General features: G+C 38.8%; 1 protein-coding gene across 2 annotated transcripts in view; it reads right to left on the reverse strand.

Moving 5' to 3' along the window:
• Positions 1-23,936, reverse strand: part of Samd8 (sterile alpha motif domain containing 8) — a 52,240-nt gene that overhangs the window by 12,741 nt on the left and 15,563 nt on the right. Inside the window, exons 2-3 of one of the 2 annotated variants that reach the window (XM_042690328.1) lie at positions 14,422-15,014; positions 1,915-2,010 (exon numbers count right to left, since the gene is read on the reverse strand). In XM_042690328.1, coding sequence (XP_042546262.1) covers positions 1,915-2,010; positions 14,422-14,999 — 674 coding nt within the window. In that variant the 5' untranslated portion in view covers positions 15,000-15,014. The remainder of the gene's footprint in view (positions 1-1,914; positions 2,011-14,421; positions 15,015-23,936) is intronic. The other variant, XM_042690329.1, reaches the window with a different exon arrangement.

A 23,936-nucleotide genomic window follows, 5' to 3' on the forward strand; every position in this document is an offset into this window, starting at 1 on the left:
CCAAGATATGATTCTTATAATACTAAGACCACAAGTAAAAAATACTTTCTTAACTAAGTAAATATTACACTTGTAGTTACCTGTACACTATAATGCTTTGCTGAACCTGCTAAGGATTCCTATAATGTAAGCTCTTTACTTTAAAAAGTGGGTAGTTTAAATGCACTAAATCTTGCGAGATAACAGAAAACAGTAGTGATACATGTATTTTCTTTTTTTGGTACTGGGGATAGAACCCAGGATGTTGCACTTGCTAAGCAAGCACTTTGCCACTGAGCTACATCCCAACCCTGATACACGTGTTTTCTAACCACCTCTAATTTTAAGCTACCCACAATTTAAAAGAGGACAAAATGGGATAGAAAGGCTCAGTATGGCCTCAAAGCACGACAGAAATAGCTATCATCAACCTTTCTGTTCACCTTCAAAGCACTGAAATAGCTGTAGCGTAGAATATCACAGCCATCACTCAGTACCTCCTGGTAAGAACAAAGAACCAAAAACTACAAGTGTCCTTATTCCCTTCCAGAATGTCAGAGACACTGGACAACACAGAATCACAAACTTTACAGTTCTTTAAAAATTGATCACTATGCCTTGGTTTCTACATAAAGAAATAATTCCCATTAAAGTAGGAAAGGAGACTCCCTCCCCGTGTATTTCCCTTATTAAATCAAAAAACTTCCTCTTTATATTCTTTGAGAAAGTGCCAAGAAGCATTCTCCCTATTTACCAACTTCCTATATCATCTGAAGCAAATCACACTTCAGATATACATGCTATGCAAAATAATCTCTCTATCTCTCTCTCTCTTTTGGCAGTAGTGGGGCTGGAACTCTGGGCCTGTGTGCTGACCCTCAGTTCAGCTCAAGGCTAGCGCTCTACTACTTTTGAGCTACACCTCCACTTCCATTTTTCTGGTGGTTAATTGGAGATAAGAGTCCCACAGACTTTCCTGCCAGGCTGTCTTTGAACTGCGATCCTCAGATCTCAGCCTCCTGAATAGCTAGGATTACAGGCGTGTGCCAGCAGTACCCAACTAATAATCTCTTCTTTTATTTTTTATTTTTATTTATTTATTTTTTGGGTCCGATCATGGGGCCTGAACTCTGGGCCTGGGTGCTGTCCCTCAGCTCTTCAGCTCAAGGCTAGCACTCTACCACTTGAGCCACAGCGTCACTTCCGGCTTTTTTCTTTTTGCTTATGTGGTGCTGAGGAATCGAAACCAGGGCCTCATGCATGCAAGGCAAGCGCTCTACCACTGAGCCACCTTCCCAGCCCCTAATCTCTTTTTTTAAATGGGAATTCTTCAAGCAGAGAACAAAACACTGTCTTTGGAGGAAATTTCTATCCTACAGAAAGTAACATCATTTCTGAATGTTTCTTTCATTAAAAAAAAAGAAAAACCGCCAAAGAAATGAAAAAAAAAAAAAAGAAAAACTTGAAAGACTATAACCATGGATGACCACTCCAACTCTCACTTTTTGCTGCAAATATACATTCAGAATATTATTAAAGGTATTTGGAGCTGAATACTAACCAAACACCAAACATTTTCCTTTGTCAAAAACTATGTCACATGGGGCTAGGAAGGTGGCTCAGTGGCAGAGCACTTGCCTTGCATGCTTGATGCCCTGGGTTCGATTCCTCAGCACCACATAAGCAAAAAGAAAAAAGCCAGAAGTTGCGCTGTGGCTCAAGTGGTAGAGCGCTAGCCTTGAGCTGAAGAGCTTATGGACAGCCCCCAGGCCCAGCATTCAGGCCCCACGACTTGATCCCACAAAAAAAAAAAAACTATGTCACACTGACCAGAAAAGGAAATGAAGCAGTAAAATACAAAGGGAGAGATGGAGTATCATGACTTGAGACAGAAGGGTCAAAACGCTTTCAGTCTTTAAGAGTTAAGCGAAGTACCTGTGCTTGTGAAGAAGGAGGACCAGAAGCCAAATATAGCACAGAATCACACCACACACTTCAGTCATCGCAAAGGCCCATGGAATTCTAGGAACACTGAAACACACAAAAAAATTTTTTGAACTGAATAGATGTTATCTTTTTCAATAAGATACTTTTCTAAAATTGTTCTATGTAACTTTTGCCTCTCTTATGGGAAAGATGTTTGGAAAGCATTGTTTCATAAAGTATCCCATCTATCAGAATATGCTGATTTTCTTGATTTCGAATCATGGTTTCCTTTAAAAAGGCACAACACTCTTTCCCATTCTGTAGTAAAGCTGACTTGGACAGAGTCCACAAAATAATGGGAGAAAGAAAAAGGCCTGTTTTCTGAACAATGTATATTTAGATACCTAACAATGAGGACAACTCTTTTTTTTTGTCGGTCATGGGGCTTGAACCCTGGGCTTGGGCGCTGTCCCTCAAGGCAAGCGCTCTACCACTTGAGCAAGAGCACCATTTCTGGTTTTCTGGTGGTTAATTGGAGATAAGAGTCCCACAGATTTTCTTGCCCAGCTGGCTTTGAATTGAGATTCTCAGATCTCAGACTCCTGAGTAGCTAGGATTACAGATATGAGCCACCAGCACCTGGCTCTTAACTCCTTTTGTTTTGGCAGTAATAGGGTCTGAACTCAGGACCTTGAACTTGCTTGGCTATTGCTCTACCACACCATCAGCCTGCTTTTTAGTAGTTATTTTGGAGATGGAATCTTACAGACTTTTCTGACCAAACTGGCTTAAATCTCAAACTTCTGAATCTCAGACTTCTGAATAGCTAGGATTTATAGGCATGGGCCACCAACATCTGGATCTATTTTTTTTTTGGGGGGGGGAGGGATGGGGGATAGTGTTCTGCTAACTTCCCCAGTTGGCCTCAAACTCTGGATCCTGCTGTCTCCAACTATTGAATAGTTGGGATTACATACATACACCACCACCATGTTGTTGAACTAGACCTTTTTTTTTTTTTGGTGCCAATACCAGGGCTTTAAATCAGGGCCTCACATTCTTGCTTGGTTTTCTTTCTTACAGCTGGCACCCAAATACTTTAGCCAACTCCAATCCACTATTTGCTAGTTAACTGGAGACTGAGTCTGGAGAATTTGCTGCCCAGACTGACTTCAAATCTTGATCCTCTAGAGTTCAAACTCTTGAGTGGCTAGGATGTCCAACTAAACTTGAAGTCATTTAAAGGAATCATTATCTGAAAATATCTGTTATGTGAGATAACTATTTTCACAGTAATGAGATAAATTGGCTTTGCTTACAGTCAGAAAATACATTTTTTGTTCCTGTTTTTAACCTACTTTGTCTGTCCTCCCTTAGTTTGCATCTTCTTATCTAATCCACTATGATTACCCACTAGTAAAAGTCAGGTCCAATTTCTTAAGTGAGGGATGGAGAAAGAGAGAGGAGGAGAAAGAAAGGGAGGAGGGAAGACACAACCTTTGGGTCTGGAAAACACTTTCTTTTGGGTCAGTTCTGGGGGATGAAGGGCCTGGGCAGCGTCCTTGAGCTTCTTTTGCTCAAGGCTAGCACTCTACCACTTGAGCCACAGTGCCACTTCTAGCCTTTTCTGTTTATGTGGTACTGAGGAGTCAAACCCAGGGCTTCATACATGCTAGGCAAGTACTCTACCACTAAGCCACATTGCCAGCCCAGAAACATTCTCACATGATACCTTAGATGATATTTCTCTTCTTTTCTCTATGAGTCTTTCTGTACTCCAATCTGATTAATTATTGGGACAAATGAATTGAGCTAACCTTTATTATTTTCCATCTCTTTGTTCTGTGTGCTGAATGATTTCATCAAATCTATATTCTAACTGTCCTATTGGATTTGAATTTTTCCTTCATTATTTTCTGAAAGCGTTTTCCTCTGAATTTTCCTTTTGTTGTTGTTGGTCATGGGGCTTGAACTCTGAACCTGGCCACTGTCCCTGAGCTCTTCAGCTCAAGGCTAGCACTCTACCACTAGAGCCACAGCATCACTTCTGGTTTTCTGGTGGTTTATTGGAGATACAAGTCTCACGGACTTTCTGCCTCGGCTGGCTGTCAAATATATGCTCAATCCTGCATACTAATTTTGGTGCAAAGCTTTCAAAAATGCATTATACATGTATTTGCCTTTTTTCTGTACTGTATGTAATTCTTATGTATGTATGTATTTGCCAGTCCTGGGGCTTGAACTCAGGGCTGGGGCATTTTTGCTCAAGGCTAGCACTCCACCACGTCAGCCACAGCACCTTGGTTTTTTTCTGTTTATGTGCTGAGGAATGGAACTCAGGGCTTCATGCATGCTAGGCAAGCATTCTGTCACTAAATCGTATTCCCAGCCCTCTTTAGTTTTTTTTTAAATCAGTTGTGGGGCTTGAACTCTGGGCTTGAATGTTGTCCCTGAGCTCTTCAGTCAAGGCTAGTGCTCTACCACTTGAACCACAGTGCCACTTCTGGTTTTCTGGAGGTTTATTGGAGATAAGAGTCTCATGGACTTTCCTGCCTGGGCTGGCTTTGAACCATGATCCTCAAATCTCAGCCTCGAGTAGTTAGGATTATAGGCGTGAGCCACCAGGCGATCCTCTTTAGTATTTTAAGGTCATCACTGTCAACATTGATTATATTATACTATATATAATAATGACTTTAGGGGCAACAGAGAAATAAAGGACAGTAAAGTACCAGATTGATGTGACTTTCCATTATTTATTTTTTCCATTATTTATGTTTGTTTTATATAGTGCTTCTGTGACTTCTCTTCCAACTATCAGGTATTCCTCACTGAAGGCTGTTTGGTCTCAAAAATATACCTGTCTCCTAAGTTTCTGCTTATGTGCTAAAGCTCTTAGAACTATGTAAAATAGGCTTCAGAAGCACACATGGGGACAAAGATTGGTGTGAAAAGAGATTTATGAGGAAGGAATTTATGAGGAAGGAAAAAAGCTACAGGGTAGTAAGATATGAGATCTGGAAGGCAGAGAAACAAAGCAAGGGTGAGTCATCAAATAAAACCCTGTGGCTAAGTCCCATGGGCAATTTGGTAGCTTGTAGGTCTAGGCTAACAATTTTATTGTAGTTAAAAAAAAAAAAAAAAAAAAACAGAAATTTGGGCTGGGAAGGTGGCTCAGTGGTAGAGTGCTTGCCTTGCAATGCATGAGGCCCTCCTGGGTTTGATTCCCCAGCACCACATAAGCAAAAAGAAAAAAGCCGGAAGTGGCACTGTGGCTCAAGTGGTAGAGTGCTAGCCTTGAGCTGAAGAGCTGAGGGACAGCACCCAGGCCCAGAGTTCAGGCCCCACAACTGGACCCCCCCAAAAAAACCAGAAATTAAATATTTGGACCCCACTTTATCAGTCTTTGGTTAAGGACTGATCCTGGAAGGATGTAAATTTCCAAGTGTTTTATTTAATTTATTATTATTTTGTTGTTTTAGTTAGGGGGCTTGAACTCAGGGCCTGGGCGCTGTCCCTGAGCTCTTCGGCTCAAGGTTAACGCTCTACCACTTTAGCCACAACTCTACTTCTGGTTTTCTTGTGATTAAATGGAGATAAGAAGGGCTCATGGAATTTCCTGCCCGGCAGGTTCTGAACTGTGATCCTCAGATCTCAGCCTCCTGAGTAGCTAGGATTACAGGTGTGAGCCACTGTTACCCTTCCCAAGTATTTTAGACTCTTCTTATAAGCAGGCATAGTATATTCCAGTAGTTCAAAAGCAGTCCTCTACCATAGTTATATCTAGTGGGTATAGGTATCATGAATATGGAGGAAAATGAGAAAGATAACTGAGGGGATACAGGAAAGAGAACACAGAGCTTCAGAACTGGTCTCTGATAAATGAAATTCAGATGCTTAAGAGTATTAGAGCTTGGGCTAGAAAAAATTCAAGTGGTAGTGTACTAACCTAGCAAGATTTAGGTCCTGAGTTCAATCCCCAGTGCCACCAAAAATATAAGAGCATGTGGCTTTATAATGATGAAAGTAAAGGAAAAATATGGTTTATAATACCTATTGTGAATTGAAAATATATATTTATACGAAAATTTAGACCAATGTTTACAGTAGTGTTACTAACAGCCAAAAGATGGAAACCACTTCACTGTCAATAAACTGATGTATAAACATATTATTTTCTAGTAAAATGATACGTGCTACAGTAAAGATGAATGTTAAAAATATTATACTAAGGGCCGGGAATGTGGTTTAGTGGTAGAATGCTTGCCTAGCAAGCATGAAGCCCTGGGTTCCTCAGTTTTGCATAAACAGAAAAAGCCAGAAGTGGAGATGTGGCTAAAGTGGTAGAGTGCTAGCCTTGAGCCAAAAGAAGCTCAGGGACATTGCTCAGGCCCTGAGTTCAACCCCAAGACAGGCAAAAAATTTAAAAAACAATATATATATATATATTATTCTAAGTAAAAGAAGCCGGACAAAAAGTGCCACATAAGCCTGGAATCAGTGGCTCACGCCTATAATCTGGGCAACTCAGGGGGCTGAGGAATATAGTTCAGAGCCATCCAGGGAAGGAAAGTTTGTGATACTTTTAACTCCAGTTAACTACCCCCAAATAAGCCAGAAATGGATCTGTAGCTCAAAGTGGGAGAGCACTAGCCTTGAGCATAGAACTCAGTGACAGTGCCCAGGCCCTGAGTTCAACCCCAGAATCGCGGGCGCGCGCACGCACGCACGCACGCACGCAGGCACACGCACACGCACACACGCACACACGGCCACATATTGGAAGTGGTGCTGTGGCTTAAGTGGTAGAGCTCTTGCTTTGGGCTGAAGAGCTCAGGGACAGCGCCCCAGTCCAGAGTTCAAGCCCCACAACGGACAAAAGAAAAACAAATAAAACAATAGTTATTGGGGCTGGGAAGGTGGCTCAGTGGTAGAGCGCTTGCCTTGCATGCCTGAGGCCCAGGGTTCCAGCACCACATAAGCAAAAAGAAAAAAGCCGGAAGTGGCGCTGTGGCTCAAGTGGTAGAGCGCTAGCCTTGAGCTGAAGAGCTGAGGGACAGTGCCCAGGCCCAGAGTTCAGGCCCCACGACCGGACCCAAAAAAAAAAAAAAAAAGGCCACATATTATATTATTTCCTTTATGAGCTGTCTAGAACATACTCAGAAACAAAGTAAACTAGTGGCTGTAAGGATATGTGGGAATGAAGTATAATTTTGTTGGGGGGTGGGGTAGGGGACAGGGTCTTGCTTGGTAGCCTAGGCTGACTATGAGTTCATTATCCTACTGTGTCAGTCTGCTCCGAGCAACTACTATTATAACTGGGTAAACTAATATTTTCAATGGGTATGAGTATCTTTTGAGAATGATGAACATGTTCTAGAATTAGTGGTGATGACTGTACAATTTTGAAAATGTACCAAAAACCTCCTGCCCCCCTACTCTGTGGTATTAGAGATTGAAACCATTTATGCCAGGCAAGCACTCTGTTACTTGAGCCACATCCCCTCACTTTTGTCTATATTTTGTTATTGAGACAGAGTTTGCTAATTTTGCCAGGGCTAGCCTTAAACTTACAATCTTCCTGCCTCTGCTAGGGTGTTAGCTATCATGCCTTGCAAACTGTACCATACTATTTATTTTTTGGTGGGGGGGAGCAGTGTTGAATGCAGGGCCTTGCACTTGCTAGGCAGGCACTCTTCCATAATTCACTCCCCATCGTAAATTGTACAGTTGAAAACAAAATCCTCATTGCTCTATTAAACAATGTTCACCTTCTCTTACACCTGGTTATAACCATTCATAGAAGATCAGCATCCATACTCACTTTAAACATTAAAAACTGTTTTGGCCAGGGGCTATAGCTCAAGTGGTTAAAGCACCTTGGTAGCAAGTATAAGGGCCTGAGTTCAAACTCCAATATTACTTTCCCCTCTATGTTTTTTGTTTTATTTTTAGCATTTGGATAACTCTTCTGCTTCTCCAATTTAATTCGTGTTTCTATTCACGTCTATTTTTACTGCTCTTCCTATGATTTTTTTACCCTACTGTTACAATCTAAACTCATGGCTATAATCTAAAACTTGTCCCTCCTAATAAGATCCCTCATAAGCTCAATTTCCAGAATCCTAGTTGTCTAATATTCCTATGTCTTACCCACTTAATATTTTATAGGGTGTTGAGGACTGAAACCAGGGCCTTAAGCATGTTAATAACATGCATTCTACTACTGAGATACATCTCTAGATTACATTTCAAAATTGTTTACTTTAAAAACAAAGACTCAAACAACAACAAAAAAACTCTTTAACTTATTTTTACAGCATGTTCTTTCTAGCTCCAACTTCAATTATCCTGAGACCTAAAATTCACTAATTCTGTAATATTTTCACTGTCTTTCATTACCTACTTCATATCTCATTCCCTTCTATCCACAGTCTCACATCATCATCACTCCCTTCTCTTTCCTTTCCTTTCTCTCTTCCCTTCCCTCCTTCTTTTTTTTAATGCTAGTACTGTACCTTGAACTCAAGACCTAGGTGTTGTCCTTGAACATCTTTGCTTAAAGATGAGGCTCAACCACTGGAGCCACAACTCCACTTGGCTTTTTGGTGGTTAATTGGAGCTAAAAGTCTAATGTACTTTCTTGTCCAGATTGGCTTTTAACTGGGATCCTCAGATTTCAGCCTCTGGAGTAGGAAGGATTGCAGGTGTGAGCCACCAGAGATCCACTCTGGTACCATCTTTTCTACCCATCTGTCTAGAAGAGGATGCCATACTATCACCAGGACAACAAACATGGTACAATAAAATCCATCCAAAACAAATAAACATAACCTCCCCCATCATCTACAAAGTACAACTCCATTTCTTTGTAGCTCATATAGGAAAAATCTGATTGTCTTCAATTTTTTTGCTCCAATTCTGGTCTCAGTCTCTCTTCTCACCCTGCCCCTTTCCTTTCCTCTCTCTCCTTGATTTTCTCTCTCTTTCTCTCTCTCCTCTCTCTCTCCTGCTCCCTCTCTTTTTCTCTCTCTCTTTTTGGTCAATCGTGGGGCCTGAACTCTGAGCGTAGGTGCTGTCCCTCAGTTTTTCAGCTCAAGGCTAGCACTCTACCATTTGAGCCACAGCGCCACTTCTGGCTTTTTCTGCTTATGTGGTGCTGAGGAATCAAACCCAGGGCCTCATGCATGCGAAGCAAGTATTCTACCACTAAGCCACCTTCCCAGCCCTTTCCCTGTCTCATTTAACTGATTAGTTTCTTTATTTTGAGAAAATCTGATTCTACTACAAAATTTCTAAGAATAAACACTTTCATCGAAATCCTTCACATTTTCTCTAAAGATTTTGATGTCTATCTCCAAGAACAAATATATCCTTTTCATAATCCAATATACTAGTATACCCTGGGAAACTGTAACAGTGATCTAGTATAAAATATCCTACATAACATTGTTTTTCCTTGGCATAGAAGCCAATTAAAAAGTTTATATATTGCTCTTAGTTGTCTCTTCAATTTCTCATATAATTTTCTCTGGTTTTGTTTGAAATGACTTTGAAATTTTGGGAGAATCCAAATCATCTGTCATGTAGAATGTTCCATACTTTTTGTCTGATTACTTCATGATTAAAATGAAGTTGAAGGCAGGCACCAGAGGCTGTAACCCTATCTACTTCAGAAACTGAGATCTGAGGATTGCAGCATCCTATTTTTGTTTTAATAAGTTTATTTTTTTATTGTGAAAATACCGTACAGAGGGGTTACAATTACACGAGCAAGGTAATGAGTACATTTCCTATCAAGCATTGTTGCCTCCTCCTTTGTTTCCCCTTACCATCCCTTCCCTCTCATCTCCCCCCACCTCCAACTGCAGCATTCTTAACTCCAATTAATCACCAAAAAGCCAAAAGTGGAGCTCTGGTGCAAATGGTAAAGAATAAGGCTTGAGTGAAAAAATTAAGCAACAGCACCCAGGCTCTAAGTTCAAGCCCTAGTACTGGCACCAACCAAAAAAAGAAAATATTTAGATTAAACATATTTGAAGGGGGCAAGATTATCACAGAGATCAGTGATGTTGCAAACGTCACACCCAATGCATATAGTGCTATTCTGTTGCACTGTGATGCTACTTTTTTTTTTTTAATTGTGAAAATACTGTACAGAGGAGTTACAATTACATGGGCAAGATAATGAGTACATTTCTTATCAAGCATTGTGATGTTACATTTGATCATCTGGAGAAGATGATGTATACCATATCTTGTAAATACCTTATTCTCCCTATGTAAAGTAATATGTAAGATGATTCTTTCAAATCATGTGACTATGTTGCTCTTCAGTGGTCATATACCTAATGTATTTGAATATCCCTAATGACTTGCCTAAATTAATCACATATTAAAAGCTGAAAAAGTCACATCATCCAAATTTACTTGCTCTTGCAGGACTTTTTCTCTCATTTACACAACTTTTTTATAGGATTACTATGGATTCATAGATTATTTATTTTTCTTACCCAAGATATTATAATCCAGTATTATCATTTTTTGATGTCTCAAATGTCTTAATATTATTTGAATTTAATTAAGCTTTTTCTTTTCTTTTCTTTCTTTTTTTTTTTTTTGGTCAGTCGTGGGGCCTGAACTCTGGGCCTGGGCGCTGTCCCTCAACTCAAAGCTCAAGGCTAGCGCTCTGCCACGTGAGACATAGCGCCACTTCCAGCTTTTTCTGCTTATGTGTTGCTGAGGAATCAAACCCAGGGCCTTATGCATGCAAGGCAAGTACTCTACCACTGAGCCACCTTCCCAGCCCATGATCAAGCCCTTTCTAACCAGTTCTTAAGTTCTATTGTCGGTCGTGGGGCTTGAATTCTGGGCCTGCATGCTATCCCTCAGCTCTTCAGCTCAAGGCTAGTGCTCTACCACTTGAGCCTCAGTGCCACTTCTGGTTTTCTGAGTAGGTTTATTGGAGTTTTATGAGTCTCATATACTTTCCTGCCTGGGCTGGCTTTGAGCCATGATCCTCAGATCTCAGCGTCCTGAGTAGCTAGGATTATAGGCATGAACCACCATGCCTGGACAGCTCTTAAGTTCTTTTGACATTTTCCATTGTTTTTGTGCACAAGGTCTTTTTCAGGCTTATTTTATATTTTCGTATACTTGATCCAGACAAAATCAGCCACCTCTTCCAAGGATCCCCAGTCTAGCCTTTAGTGGAGAATTATTATTTAGAAGCCATGAACTATATATTTGTGTTCAATGCTTGCGACTTCTTACAAATGACTTCATACCAATTCATAGAACTTGTCTGCATTCTTTTTTATGGTTGAATAGTGCTTCACTGTATAGATCTGCCATGGTATATTCAGCAGTTTCACAGATTAAAGTATTTAGACTATTTCTAAATTTATAACTACTGCAAATATTGATATAACAGATAAGAGGAAAAAAGAACCTTCAGGTAAATTCTAGTACATTTCATATTTCCTTGAACTCATTACAATTAAACCTTATTAACTATTTTCTTCTCTCTTCATTTCTGCCTCTCTCCCTTGGGCTTCTCTTTCCCTTCTGGTCTTACTCCCAAGAAGACCTAGGTTTACTTATACTGCTAGCTCCCTAATCTTAGGTAAGTCTTTCCCCAAATTCAAGCTCAAATTTCTATCTCTTGACATCTGATTTGTTGTAAAATAAAATCTCAAACATTATATCCAAAATTGAAGCTTGACCTCACCAAATCAGCTCCTTTCACAGTCTTCCCTTCTCTATAAATAGCACTTCCATCATCCTCCCATGTGCTCAGGTAAAAAAAAATCTTAGAGGGGCTGGAAGGTGGCTCAGTGGTAGAGCACTTGCCTTGCAAGCCAGAGGCCCTGGGTTCGATTCCTCAGCACCACATAAGCAAAAAGAAAAAAGCCGGAAGTGGCGCTGTGGCTCAAGTGGTAGAGCGCTAGCCTTGAGCTGAAGAGCTGAGGGACAGCACCCAGACCCAGAGTTCAGGCCCCACGACCAGACCCAAAAAATATATTAAAAAAAAAATCTTGGAATAAAGTTGGGCATGGTGGTACATAACTTTAATTCTAGTACTTGGAAAGCCAAGGTAGAAGGCTCTTGAGTTTAAGGCCAACCTAGGTATATAGTAAGACTGTCTCAACTTCAACCTCTTAAAAAAAAAAAAAAAAGCAAAAAAACAAAAACAAAAAACTTCAAATCCTTGACACATCTCCCCCCACCTCATACATTACTCTCAATTCCACTAACAAATGCTTCTAGCTCTAGAAATTAAAACCATTCTATTACCAGTCTTCTTCAATCCAATATCTTCTCTTTCTATGAATTCAGCTGTTGCTGAACTGATCTTTGCTTCCTCTCTACAGGTTACTTTTAATACAATTACTAGAGCAACTTTTAAAATGGAAGTTAGAATACTCTACTTATCAATGCTTCCTAATTTTTTTTTTGTACTCAGAATAAAAATTAAAGTTCTTTTTTTGGTTGTGGGGCTTGAACTCTGGGCCTGGGTGCTGTCCCTCAACTCTTCAGCTCAAGGCTAGCTCTCTACCACTTTGAGCCACAGACCACTTCTGGTTTTCTGGTGGTTTATTGAAGATAAGAATCTCACGGATTTTCCTGCCAGAGCTGGTTATGAACTGCGATCCTCAGAGCTCATCCTCCTGAGCAAGCCAGGATTACAGATGTGAGCCACTGGTATCTGGCCCAAGTTTGGGATTTTTTATAGCTTGCTGTTTCCCTAGACACTAAATGTTTTCTTTCTTAGTTTCTGAGGATCTTCTGTTTATAGGTGGGAAAACTATAGGATGGTTCTCCATTTTTTCCATTGCTTTATTTTTGTGTTTATGTTGCTGAGGATCAAACCCCAGGCCTTAGCATATGCTAGGCAAAAACTCTATACTGAAGTCTATCCTCAGCCCTTCTCTCCTTGATATTTTAGAATTAGGTTTGTTTAGGTTTGCTAGTCTGCCTTCACATTTACAAATATCTACAGCTGTTTTCTCCTATTGTCCACCCTATCCTTTGGGCTTACAACTTAAAAAACAAAAACACTTAAAAAATAATTTTAGTTGGGGTGTGACAGTAAGAAAAATGTGATATATATGTTATTTTATCATCTTAATATGACATTTTAAAATCATTTATCTTAAAATACATACTGCAAGGCACTTTCAGAAGTACAAAACAAAAATGAACGAACAAGGCACTACAAATTTTACAAAGACTTTAAAAATAGTTCTGAATATCTGTTCATTGTTCTATTCTTATTTAATATATATACAATCCTTGTTTTTTTATTTAGTATATATACAATACATATAGTATATATGTATTACAGGTGTGAGGTGTTTGTTTTTGTATGCTAGTCCTGGGGCTTGAACTTAGGACCTGGGAGCTGTCCTTTAGCTTTTTTTGCTCAAGGATACAGCTCTACCACTTCAACCACAGCTCTACTTTCAGCTTTTTGGTGGTTAATGGGAGGTAAGAGTCTCATAGACTTTGCTGTCCTGAATGGCTTTGAGCCTCCTTAGATCTCAGTCTCCTGAGTAGCAAAACTTATAGGCATGAACCACCAGCACCTGGCAATTTCTATTTCATTTCACTTGGTATTTAATACAACAGAATACTATCATTTATAAGTGGTAACTTTAATTCATCTAGTAATATAAGAGACTACTCATATTTTGGAAGAAGCAGAATCTTATCCATCATTTAAACAAACAAAATTGACCAAGCTCCATTCTTTGCAAAAATCCTTCTAGGAAACCCTTTTAAAATCTGAGGTGTCCAAAGAGTTAAAAACTATAGAAAGTCGAATTAGGCAGTCAGCTTTCTGACTCACCCAGAATTATAATTTACTTCAAGCTAGTTAAATGATTTAAAAACATTGTTTTCTTTTTCCTTTGGTGGTACTGAAGATTGAACACAGGGCTTCACATGCTTGACCAGTTCTACAACTGAATTACAGTCCCATCTCTTTTTATATTTTAAATTTTGAATCACAGAATTGTCTCAAACTTGTGATCCTTCTGACTTAGTCTCCAAAGTAGCTGGGATTACAGGCATGTGCAACGAGCAAAGCATATCCTTTTATACCACAAGATACAGCAAATGTAAAGTATATATTAACTATAATCACAAAAATAACATTATCACACCTATATTATCATTGTTGGTTTTTTTTTTTGTTTTTTTTTTTGATGGGGGGTTGTGTTTCTTTGCCAGTCCTGGGGCTTGAACTCTGGGCTTGGACTCTGTCCCTGAGCTTCTTCTGCTCAAGACTAGTGTTATACCACTTGAGCCACAACACCACTTATGGCTTTTTTCGGAGTAATTTATTGGAGATAAGAGTTTCATGGACTTTCCTGCCTGAGCTGACTTTGAACTGTGATCCTCAGATCTCAGCCTCCTGAGTAGCTTATATTACAGGTATGAGCTACCGATGCCCAGCTATCATTATAATTACAGCAATCTTCTATACACTTAGCAACTAAAAGCAAAACTTACCTGTCTAAGAATATATCTGGGAGTGGTGGGTAGGTCTGCATGTCAGGTACTCGCTCATGGACTATGACCATAATGAAAGATGTAAACCCGAATACTATAAAAACATATATACAACTCAGTATGGTCTTCCAGTACTCTGGATCCAATCTTCGAATACAGTGCTTGTTTTTGCCATTCATGTACTGGTATGGATCAGAATTCAAGTCAGTGATGGGTCCGTCACAGTCTTGTGAAGGCTCTCCATTACAGAGCCAGTCTGTACTCTGAAGAGCACTGATGAATGGGGTCATAGAACCCATGGGACTGTCACTATTATAGCCCATCTCTTCTAAGACATCAATGTGTATTTTCTGTAATTTTCTGACTGACAGCATTAACCTTTTAATGTCCCCTAGGACTTTGATCTCCAAAGGAGGAGATCGAAGATCATACTCAGTCAACGTTAGCAATGTGATTCCATCAAGTCGGTGCTTGTTACATAAAATGTCCACATATTCAAAAAAGCCTTCATCTTTTAGCCACACAGCCACATGCTTAGTAGTCCAGCGGCGAATGCAGAGTTGATTAGGAACCGCCATTTCTTCCTCAACTGCCTGCAGTCAAGGCAAAACAAGAAAGTAAAACAAAACTTTCATGTGTCCAAACCACTTCTTTGAAGACCAAGTTCACATAAACATACCCAAATCAGCAATTTACCTGTATTTTCTTATCTGCCTTTAGAGTCAAAGAAACAAAAGTTATCCAATAATGAGTAATTTTTCAACAGATGCACATTTTAATAATTTTATGCATACAACCCAAAGAAGAAAAGCCAATGATGTAACTCTTTGTTTTCCTCCCTCTTTTTTTGTTGGGCTGGTGCTACAGATTAAACATAAGAATTCACACAGGTTAGGCAAGGCTCACCCACTAAACTATACCACCAGCCCCATAATCTAACATTTTACAGAGTTTTACAAATGGCTTTTCTACAGCATGTCAGCTATAATTAACTTATAGACTACTGTTGAAAACAGTGAAGAAATATCCTACTTTAATACTTTTCATAAAATGAGATCTATCATGGTCTTGTTAAATGCAAAACAAATCTCTGAAATTTTCATTTGTGAAAAATTACCTCTCTACCTAAATATGGAAAAACACAGAAGAAAATAGGTAACCGTAATCCTTGAAAATTTCTTGCTATAACTATATATTTATAAGTATACAAATATATAATATGAATATATTTATACATTATATACCTCGAAATAAATTTAAGTCTTATAAGAATTTAGTTCTTCCTAAATCTTGAATATTATAGAACTAAATAAGGCATTTCTTGGGCTCTAAGTGATAAAATTTCTAAAAGAAAACTGTCATTTCACTTTGCTCACAAATTTGATGAAGCTCAAGAAAATGTGGTATATATACACAATGAAATTCTATGCCTCCATCAGAAAGAATGACATTGCCCCATTTGTTAGGAAATGGAAAGGCTTGGAAAAAATTATATTAAGTGAAGTAAGCCAGGCCCAAAGAAACATAGGTCCCATGGTTTCCCTTATTTGCAATATCTAGTATATGTCTCAGTCAAGCAGAAAAGGTCAGATAAGGTGATGTTAGGGAAATGAACCCTATGATATGTTTTCAAATGTTTTTTTCTTTCATGCAATTGTTTCTAACACATTTATAAGATTATTTCTTTGTTGCTTTGTATGTCCTTCCCCCATGGTATACCCCCTGCTTTCACTGTATTTGATGTCAGTATAATTTGTGGAGGGGAAGGGGAAAAACAAGTCGTTTAAATAAGGATACAGGTGGACCTGTTGCAACAATGAGAAGTACAAGCCGTTATGTCGAAAATGAACTTTACAACTTTGGTGGGGGGGGCAGGGAGGATTGGGTGGGGGGGCCGGGGGGAGGATGGGAAGGGATAGGAAGGGGAAACAAAGGAGGAGGCTACAATGTTTGATAAGAAATGTACTCATTATCTTGCCCATGTAATTGTAACCCCTCTGTACAATATTTTCACAATAAAAATTAAAAAAAAAAAACAAATTTGATGAAGCTTACATCTATCTATCTATCTATCTATTACCGCTATAAAGGGCCAATAATGTGCTATTTTAAAAAATACTTGCAATTTTTACTGCTCTGATCCTATTCAGTTGTTTTTATGTCTTTTTTTTTCTATTGTAAAATTTTGGTACATGTGACTTAATTGGGTTTATAAAGTATACCGGACACATGGATGACAAAAAAAAAAGAACAGAAAAAAAAATCTCTAATGTATTATTCTCTACTACTGAAAGTTTGTGTGTTTTCTGGCACTTTCTGAATCTCTAAATTAGACTATGTTTCCTCCTGAGATTATGGTGTTTAAAAATACAATAGGCAAACTTTAAAACATACAGGGCTAGATGAATGAAGAGGGAGAAAATACAGCCAAGAATCCAATTTATTCTACAAAATTAAGAGTGAGGGAAAGGGTGGGGAGGGGAGGAATGGGTGAGAATGATGAAAGACCTGACATTGACCGATAGAGGTATTCACAAGCTGCTTTTTTAAGTGGCAACCCCCTTTGTACAACTACTTAAAGAAAAAAATAAAATAAAACATACCCAATGTTGAAAAAGATCAGTTCTAATACAAATATCTTCCCTCCCTTCTCTTACATCCCTTTTCCTTTTTTTTCTTTTCTTTTTGAAACAGGGTCTTGATACTTGCCCAAGGCTGACCTGGAACTTGCAATCTTCCTGATTCAATCTCCTGATTGGCAGGATTACAAGTATGCATTACCAGGCCTGCCATGTTCTAACATTTACCATCAATCTGGGTATTTATCAATTAAAATGGATGTGCTCCCTTTTGTGAAAATTCGTCAAACTATATACACTTATAATCTGTACTTTACATTAATTTTTTTAAGAGTTGGCTTTAAAACAAAAGGACAAATGTATATTTTTCTAACCCCATGGACAAGTGAATGTCATTTACAATGTCATGGATAGTATTTTCTTTCTCTTCTCCCAGTAATAATATCTTATTTGGGTATTTATCATAAGCTTATTAACATGAATTTGGGACTATGAAAACCCTCATTTGGGCGGGAGGAGAGTGTAGTTGTGGAGGTGAGAAGAAAAAAAAAAAGAAAACCCTCATATGCTTTCTTAGGCAGCAGAAAGTAAAAGGCAGATACTGTTGTGCATTCCTCCCCTATCCACATGACAACTTATAATCATTCAGAACAAGCAGATAGATATTTTAATGGCCTCCCTATATCACCAAAAGTATTCAGAAAACAAGAAATACTTAATAAAATTTACTCAGAGATGAATACCATGGAAATAACAACTAATCAGTATTTAATTACTAAAATAGCTAGTTATATTTGATTCCAATTCCAAACATAGCTCTTTACATTGCCAATCCACATTGTTTTCAGTCTTAGAAAATTAACATCACATCCATCTATAATGAGTTTGTCTTTTTCTAAATTTTCTGAAAAATTACAAAAATTGTCTTTTTTTGCTACAGTTTATTACAATTTATTACATTTAATTCATTCAGTTTAACACATGTAATTTACACACTGACATTTAATATCATTTATTATATAGTATATAAAATATTCTACTAAAGTATGATTCTGCTATATTTTAGTTCACATATATAGTTACGTTTTATCTTTTTTACCCTATTACATTCATATCATCTTTTCCTTCAGGTATGTCTAACTACCTATGATATCATGGATGCATACATATCAAGAATGATACACCATCCTTGGCTATTCAATGAACATATGCAACAAACTCAGCAGTAGTTACGATATAGCAAATCTGAATAAGAAAAGAATCTCACACAAAACTAGGTCAGATTTTTCCATTTTATATATTTCTAGTCTACTCTCTTTGCCCTGTTTCTAACAGCTTACCACCAAGGGGTTCCAAGTTACTCCCATCCTTGTAGCATTATTCTTTAGTATAGTTTCATCTGGTACTCTGCTCAAAATGATTCTTCTCTTCTTTCATGTCCCCATCCACCTCCAGCTTAACTAATTAGATCTTTACAACGTCAGTAAAGCTATCAGGCTTTGATGCCAATAGTTTAGCTACTAGAAAATATGAGTGATTATAAATAAATGTCGCCTGTAAGTCTTTGAGCTTGTTGTGGGAATGCCCTAAAAGCATGACACACTTGACTGTAAGGCTTCATCAGGTCAGTGCATGTCCTTTAATTGTATGATACTATATAATAGTTAGAGACCTCATTAAATAACTACTCAGTTATTATTGAGAAAGCCTACATTAAAGAGGCATATTGAAAGATGATTTAAAAAAAAAAGCTTTGGAGGGGGTGGGGGATAGGAAGGGCTAGGAAGGGGAAACAAAGGAGGACACAACAATGTTTGATAAGAAATGTGCTCATTATCTTGCCCATGTAATTGTAACCCCTCTATACAGTATTTTCTGAACTGGATCCAATACAAGATAATTCAGCATCTCCATTTCTCCTGTTTGGGGTTGAGACAAACTAAATCACACTATCTCCATGTTTCAGATTTCAATCTAATATGTAATGTGATTAGTTTGCTTTTTAGTTATATCCCTTCTTGAAAACTTAGATGAAATATGACTGTTAAACTTAGATGAAATATGACTGTTCCTAACTTTGCATCTTCCTGTGTATGACTTAAGTGTCTGAGATGGTTGCTCTGCTCTACAAGTGCTTTTCTAATGTTTGGCTCTGACAGCTTTCTTTTTCTTACCCAGTATTATCTTGGGGTGGCTAGGCTAAGGAAGATCAGCTTTGAAATTTCTTCCAGGTCCTGTTCCACTTTCCTACCACTTTCTTTTTTGTTTTTTTTGGGGGTCTGGTTGTGGGGCCTGAACTCTGGGCCTGGGTGCTGTCCCTCAGCTCTTCAGCTCAAGGCTAGCACTCTACCACTTGAGCCACAACGCCACTTCCAGCTTTTTTCGTTTTGCTTATGTGGTGCTGAGGAATTGAACCTAGGGCCTCAGGCATGCAAGGCAAGTGCTCTACCACTGAACCACCTTCCAAGCCCCTCCTACCAGGTTTCTAAGTACCAGATGCTTTCTTCTTCTACCAGCTTCTCACTTAGATCTTCAGGCTGGTTTTTTGTTTGTTTTTGTTTTTTGCTATTAGAGTCTACGAGGATTGACTGATTCTGTTCTAATATATGTCAGGGTTGAGCTTGTTTGTTTTCTGTTAGTTCAAATAAACTTTTCAGGCTTTACTCTCCTGTTTACTCTCTGTGTTCTTATTGTTCCAATCTTTGGAACAGGACTGAATGTCTTCCTTAGACTGCTGCCTCAGACAAAATTTATTCCAACTATAGTTTTCTACCTTTATTAGGGTATATCTTTTGTTGATAGCTTATTGCCTGAATTCAATTAGATGAAAATCCTCATGCCATGAGGGATACTTAGAGAAATGAGTGACTAACATAAGGACAAATAAGGAATCAACTGTCTCAGGAAACCAGATGGCTAGCAGAGGGTGGGTAACAGAAAAGATGGCTGCTCCAATCAAACTTATACTCCCAGAAGTAAGTTGGTTCCAAGGCTGAGTGAGAGGAAATTACATTGGTTTTTTTGACTCATCTATACTCTGAATCTCTGGGAGGCAGGAAAATCTTGAGGTATCTTTTTCTCATCTTGTCTTTTAGATGAGTAACAAAACCACTATGGTGTGTACTCCACTGGACTGCATCATGAAACACTGGATTCCTTTGACTATCTGAACATGAAAAAAATGGCTAACATTTTTCTGGAGGACTCACATTCTTGAGTTGCTTTCTTTTTGGCATGGCCAAATTTACGAACTGCCAAATCAAGAAGTGTGGTCTTACTAGATCTGTGGTCATGGACTCAGCAGAAAAGGAAAGAAAATACCACTGCCATTACAGGGCCATCATGCTTCCTACAGCAGCTGACTCACAATGGCCATCTCTGGTATGACGGTGTTAGAATAGCAGATATAAGATCTGTATCATCTTGTTACCCCACCTCTAGGGAAAATGCTAATCAGCCCATGTCTACACAGTCTATCTGAGAGTACTCTAAATTAATATACTTAATTATAGATGCTATTTTTGTGCATTGGCTTATCAAGCAGTAGCCAAAGACTTCATTTGCCCCTGGAATTCCAGAAAACAAGTGATCAGTTATTATGGTCAGTTTTCATGGTTATTATCTTTCAGTTGTTGTTTTGTTTTTGGTGCTAGGGCTTGAACTCAGGTCTCTATCAGCTTTTTCCACTTATGACTGGTATGCTAATACTTGAACCAGTCCCAGATTTTTCCAGAGTTTCTCAGATTTGTTTTCCCTAGTTGCTTTAGGACCTCAATTCTCAGATCTTAGCCTCCAAGTAGCTAAGATTACAGAGGTGAGATAGTGGTGTCCACTTACATTCAACTTAAGAAAGGAAGGACTTAGTCCATAGGTACTGCTTCACTGCATCTGGCCCATGTGTGGCAAGATCATAAAGGAACCATGTGGTAAAGCAATGTCTTACCTCATGGTGGACAGGAAGCAAAGAGACAGAGGGGAAAGGTTCCAGGAACCAAACAGATCTTTCAAAGGCCAGTCACTAGAGACCTATTTCCTCTAGTAAAGCCCCAACTCCTAATAGCCTATCCAGCTAAGAATTCATCAATGGATTACCTCACTTATCAAATTACTAGTAATCAAATCACCTCTCAACACTACCACCAGCTAGGAACCAAACCTTTTGGGGGACACTTCATATCCAAACCATTATACACTTAAAAAAGTAGAATGTTGGGGGCTGATAATGTGCCTTAGTGGTAGAGTGCTTGCCTAAATGCACAAAGCCCTGGGTTCAATTCCTCAGTAACACATAAACAGAAAAGGCCAGAAGTGGCACTGTGACTTAAATGGTAGAGTGCTAGCCTTGAGCAAAAGCTCAGGGACAGTGCCCAGGCCCTGAGTTCAAGCCTCAGGACTAGCAAAAAAATAAAAGTGGAATGCTGCCAGGCACCAGTAGCTCATACCTATAAATCTGTTAGGGAGGCATAGGGAGGAGGATGGAGGTTCAAGGCAGTTCCTGGGCAAAAGTGAAGACTCTACCAGAAAAAGTAAAGCAAAAAAGGGCTGAAGGGGCTAGGAAGGTGGGTCAGTGGTAGAGTGCTTGCCTTGCAATGCATGAGGCCCTGGGTTCAATTCCTCAACACCACATAAGCAGAAAAAGCCAGAAGTGGCGCTATGGCTCAAGTGGTAGAGTGCTAGCCTTGAGCTAAAGAGCTGAGGGACAATGCCCAAGCCCAGAGTTCAGGCACCACAACTGACCAAAAAAAAGGGCTTGAAAGTGTGGTTCAAATAGTAAAACAAACAAAAAAAAGCAAATAGTAAAGGTGCTTTTAGTAAGGCAAAGTCCTAAAATGGGCACATGGTTCAAGTGGTAGAACTGAATACAAGGCCCTGAGTTCAATCTCCAATAGCAGGGAGGGAAAACAAAGTGAAATATTAAGATAAGAAATATTAAATAATTATATATAGGATCTCTACAATGAATATTAAAAATTCTAATAAAAGAAATCACAGAGTTCAAGCTCCACGACCAAAAAAAAAAAAAAAAAAGAAAGAAAGAAATCACAGACCATTAGAAAGAGATAAATCCATGCTCATGAATTAGCATACAACATAGTAAAGATGTCAATTATCCCACAAATTAATATACAGGCTAAATATGATTCTCACAAGAACACCTGTATTTTGTAAATAAGAAATTCTGTTTATTTGTTTGTTTTTTTTTCTTTTTGGTTGGTCGTGATGCTTGAACTCAGCCTGGGCACTGTCCCTGAGCTTTTTTACTCAAGGCTAAGGCTATACCACTTTTGAGTCACAGCACCACTTCCAGTTTTCTAGTGGTTAATTGGAGATAACAGTCTCTTGAACTTTCTTGAACGGGCTGGCTTTGAACCGAGATTCTCAAATCTCAGCCTCCTGAGTAGCTAGGATTACAGGTGTGAGCCACCAGCGCCTGGCTTGAAAAACTAATTTTGACAAAGACCAAGAAATTTAATATGGATCACTGAAAAATAATGCTACAGAAACTGAATATCCAAAGACAAGAAATAAAGGAGGGGAATAAAGTGGGGGAGAAACCAAATTTCATACCTTATGTATAACTTAATTCAAAATATATCATATTTAAATTTAAAGTATAAAATTACAGAAGGTTTTATACAATGGCATAAAAGAAAACCTTCACAAAACCTTTCACTTCAAGACTGTAAAGAGAATGTAAAGGCCAAGTACAGACTAGGGAAGATATCTACCTCATTTATAAGCAATATGCCTGAAAAAGACTAATATCTAGAATGCATAAAGAATTTTCAAAATTAAACAAGAAACAGAAATCCAATTTAAAAATGGTCAAAAGTGCCAGGCGCTGGTGACTCATGCCTATAATCCTAGCTACTCAGGAGGCTGAGATCTGAGAATCAAGGTTTGAAGCCAGCTGTGGCAGAAAACTGAAAAAGTACCTGTGAGACTCTTATCTCCAATTAACCACCCAAAAATGGGATGCAGTGCTGTGGCTCAAGTGGTAGAATGCTAGCCTTGAGCACAATGAAGCTCAGGGCCTGGGCGCTGAGTTCAAGCCCCACAACCAACAACAAAAAAAGGGACAAAAGTAGTGAAAAGCCTTATCATCAGAACAGCAAGTAAGTTTTTGAATACCACTCACACCTACGGAAATGCAAATAAGACTTTGATGAAGCTGGGCATGGTCTATAATCCTAGCACTCAGGTGGGGTAAGGTAAGAGGATCTATGATCCAGGCCTGCCTAGCTCATGTCTCAAAACTAGAGGATGAGAGAGGAAACAGGAGGGAGGAAAGGAGGAGATAGGAGAAGAGGAGAGATAGAGATGACTATGAACTATGATGAAGCATTATGTACACACCTATTAGAAGAGCTAAAATAAGTTGTGACAATACAAAAATACTATCAAGCCAGATGCCAGTGGCTCACGAATGCAATTCTAGCTACTCAGGAGGCTGAGATCTGAGGATCTCAGTTCAAAGCCAGCCTGAGCAGGAAAGTCCTTGAGACTCTTATCTCCAATAAACCACTAGAAAATAGGAAGTGGCACTGTGGCTCAAGCAGTAGAGAGCTCACCTTGAGCTGAAGAGCTGAGGGATAGCGCCCAAGCCCAAAGTTCAAGCCCCAAGACTGACCAAAAAAAAAAAAAAATACTATCAAGGATGTAGAGACATTAGATCTCTAACACACTGTGGGTAGGAATGCTGGAAAACAGTCTGGCAGTTTCTTAAAAAAACAGAATATACACTTCTAAGTACATTTACAAACATATATTTAAAACCCAGCAATTACATTCCTGGACATTTATTCCAGAGAACTCAAAGTAACAAAGCTCCATAGGAAATGTACTCATTACCTTACTCATGTAACTGTAACCCCTCTGTACACTCTTTTTACAATAAAAAAAGAAATGAAAGTGCATAAAAAAACCTATACACTC

The sequence above is a fragment of the Dipodomys spectabilis genome, unplaced genomic scaffold (assembly GCF_019054845.1).
Source record: "Dipodomys spectabilis isolate Male_0828 unplaced genomic scaffold, ASM1905484v1 ptg000136l, whole genome shotgun sequence".
Lineage (NCBI taxonomy): Eukaryota > Metazoa > Chordata > Mammalia > Rodentia > Heteromyidae > Dipodomys > Dipodomys spectabilis.